The following is a 1,305-nucleotide window of genomic DNA, read 5'->3' on the forward strand; positions in this document are numbered from 1 at the left end:
CCCGCCGTGGTCACCAGCACGTCCACCTGCACAGGGAGGGGCTCAGGACCCTGGGGGACACCCCGAGGACACCCCAGGAATCTCGGGGACACCCTGTCCCCTGGGTGTCCCTTGTCCCTGCCATCCCCCGTTCCGTGCTCTCCCTGACCGCGGAGCTGTGTCCCCATACCCCCACCTGTCCCAGGTGTGTCCCCCCAAGTACCCAAGTGTCCTCCCCATCCCTGCTCTCCCCTGCTGTCCCCCCCCATGTCCCCAGTGTCCCCCCCCATGTCCCCAGTGTCCCCCCAGTCACCATTCCGTGCTGGACGAGGTATCGGATGCTCTCCCTGACCCCGGAGCTCACGAGGTTGGAGGTGAAGCCCAGGAAGATGGTGCAGCCCGAGGGCGGCCGCGGCCCCGCCAGGGCCCCCCGCTCCCGCTGCTCTGGAGTCAGGGGCTGCAGCTTGGCCGAGATCTGGGGGGAGGGACGGGGGGGGTTGGGCCACACCGAGACCCCCGGGATTCCCCCCCCCCGGATCCTCACCCGGCCACCCCCTTCCCCCCGATGTGACCCACGGGAACGGCCCTGGGACCCCTCCCCGGGACTTTCCCTCCCCCCCGTTTGACCCCTCCCAGGACCCCCCTTCCCCCCGTGCCCGCACCATCCTCTGGATCTCGGCCACGGCCCGCGCGAAGCTCGTGGCCTGGAAGCCGGTGGTGCGGAAGGAGCGGAGCAGCTCCGCCAGGTCGGGGCCGCTCGCGAAGTCGTACCCGCGCACCGGCAGCGCCTCGGCCGGCAGGGCCCCGCTGGGCCGCAGCACGGCCCGGAGCGCCTCGGCCGGGGGGTCTCCGGGGCCCGGGGGCGGTTCCGGGGCCTCCCCCGGAGCCTCTCCCGGGGCCGCCATGGCTCGGCCGGGCCGCTCAGGGCGCCGCCATCTTGGGCCGCCCCCACCCCTCTGTGCGCCTGCGCGCCACCTTCTTGTGCCGCCCTCCGCCGCCGTACGGCTGCGCGCCGCCATCTTGGTTCCTACGCTGACAGAGGCCTGCGCGCCGCCATCTTGGCGCTACGGCGGCCGCGGAGCGCCAAGAGCCGCGCGGACGCGAACGGCCTCGGTGCCGACAGAGCCCCGAAACCTCCGCAACCCCCCCCCGCCCCCCCCCGAATTCACCCCCAAAACCGCGGGGAGACACAAACCCCGCTCCAGTCCAATTCTTTAATACAACCAACAGCTTCCAGCCACATCCAGACCCCGGATCCGGGCCCGGCCTCCCTCCCACGTTGGGGGCGCAGGGGGGGCCCCGGGGGGCTCGGGCTGAGCCCCCCCC

At 73.4% G+C, this 1,305-nt stretch overlaps 1 protein-coding gene across 1 annotated transcript; it reads right to left on the reverse strand.

The window, feature by feature from the left end:
* Window positions 1-5: 5 nt before the first annotated feature.
* On the reverse strand, window positions 6-928 carry LOC113980180 (deoxyhypusine synthase-like; the record flags this gene model as incomplete). Its single annotated transcript, XM_027707412.1, has 3 exons — window positions 642-928; window positions 293-454; window positions 6-26 (listed from the first exon to the last, which is right to left on the reverse strand). Coding segments are annotated over exons 1-3 (426 nt in total), but the record flags the coding sequence as incomplete, so codon positions are not given.
* Window positions 929-1,305: the final 377 nt, after the last annotated feature.

The sequence above is a fragment of the Neopelma chrysocephalum genome, unplaced genomic scaffold (genome assembly GCF_003984885.1).
Source record: "Neopelma chrysocephalum unplaced genomic scaffold, ASM398488v2 Primary Assembly neopelma1_92893, whole genome shotgun sequence".
NCBI classification, from domain to species: Eukaryota; Metazoa; Chordata; class Aves; order Passeriformes; family Pipridae; genus Neopelma; species Neopelma chrysocephalum.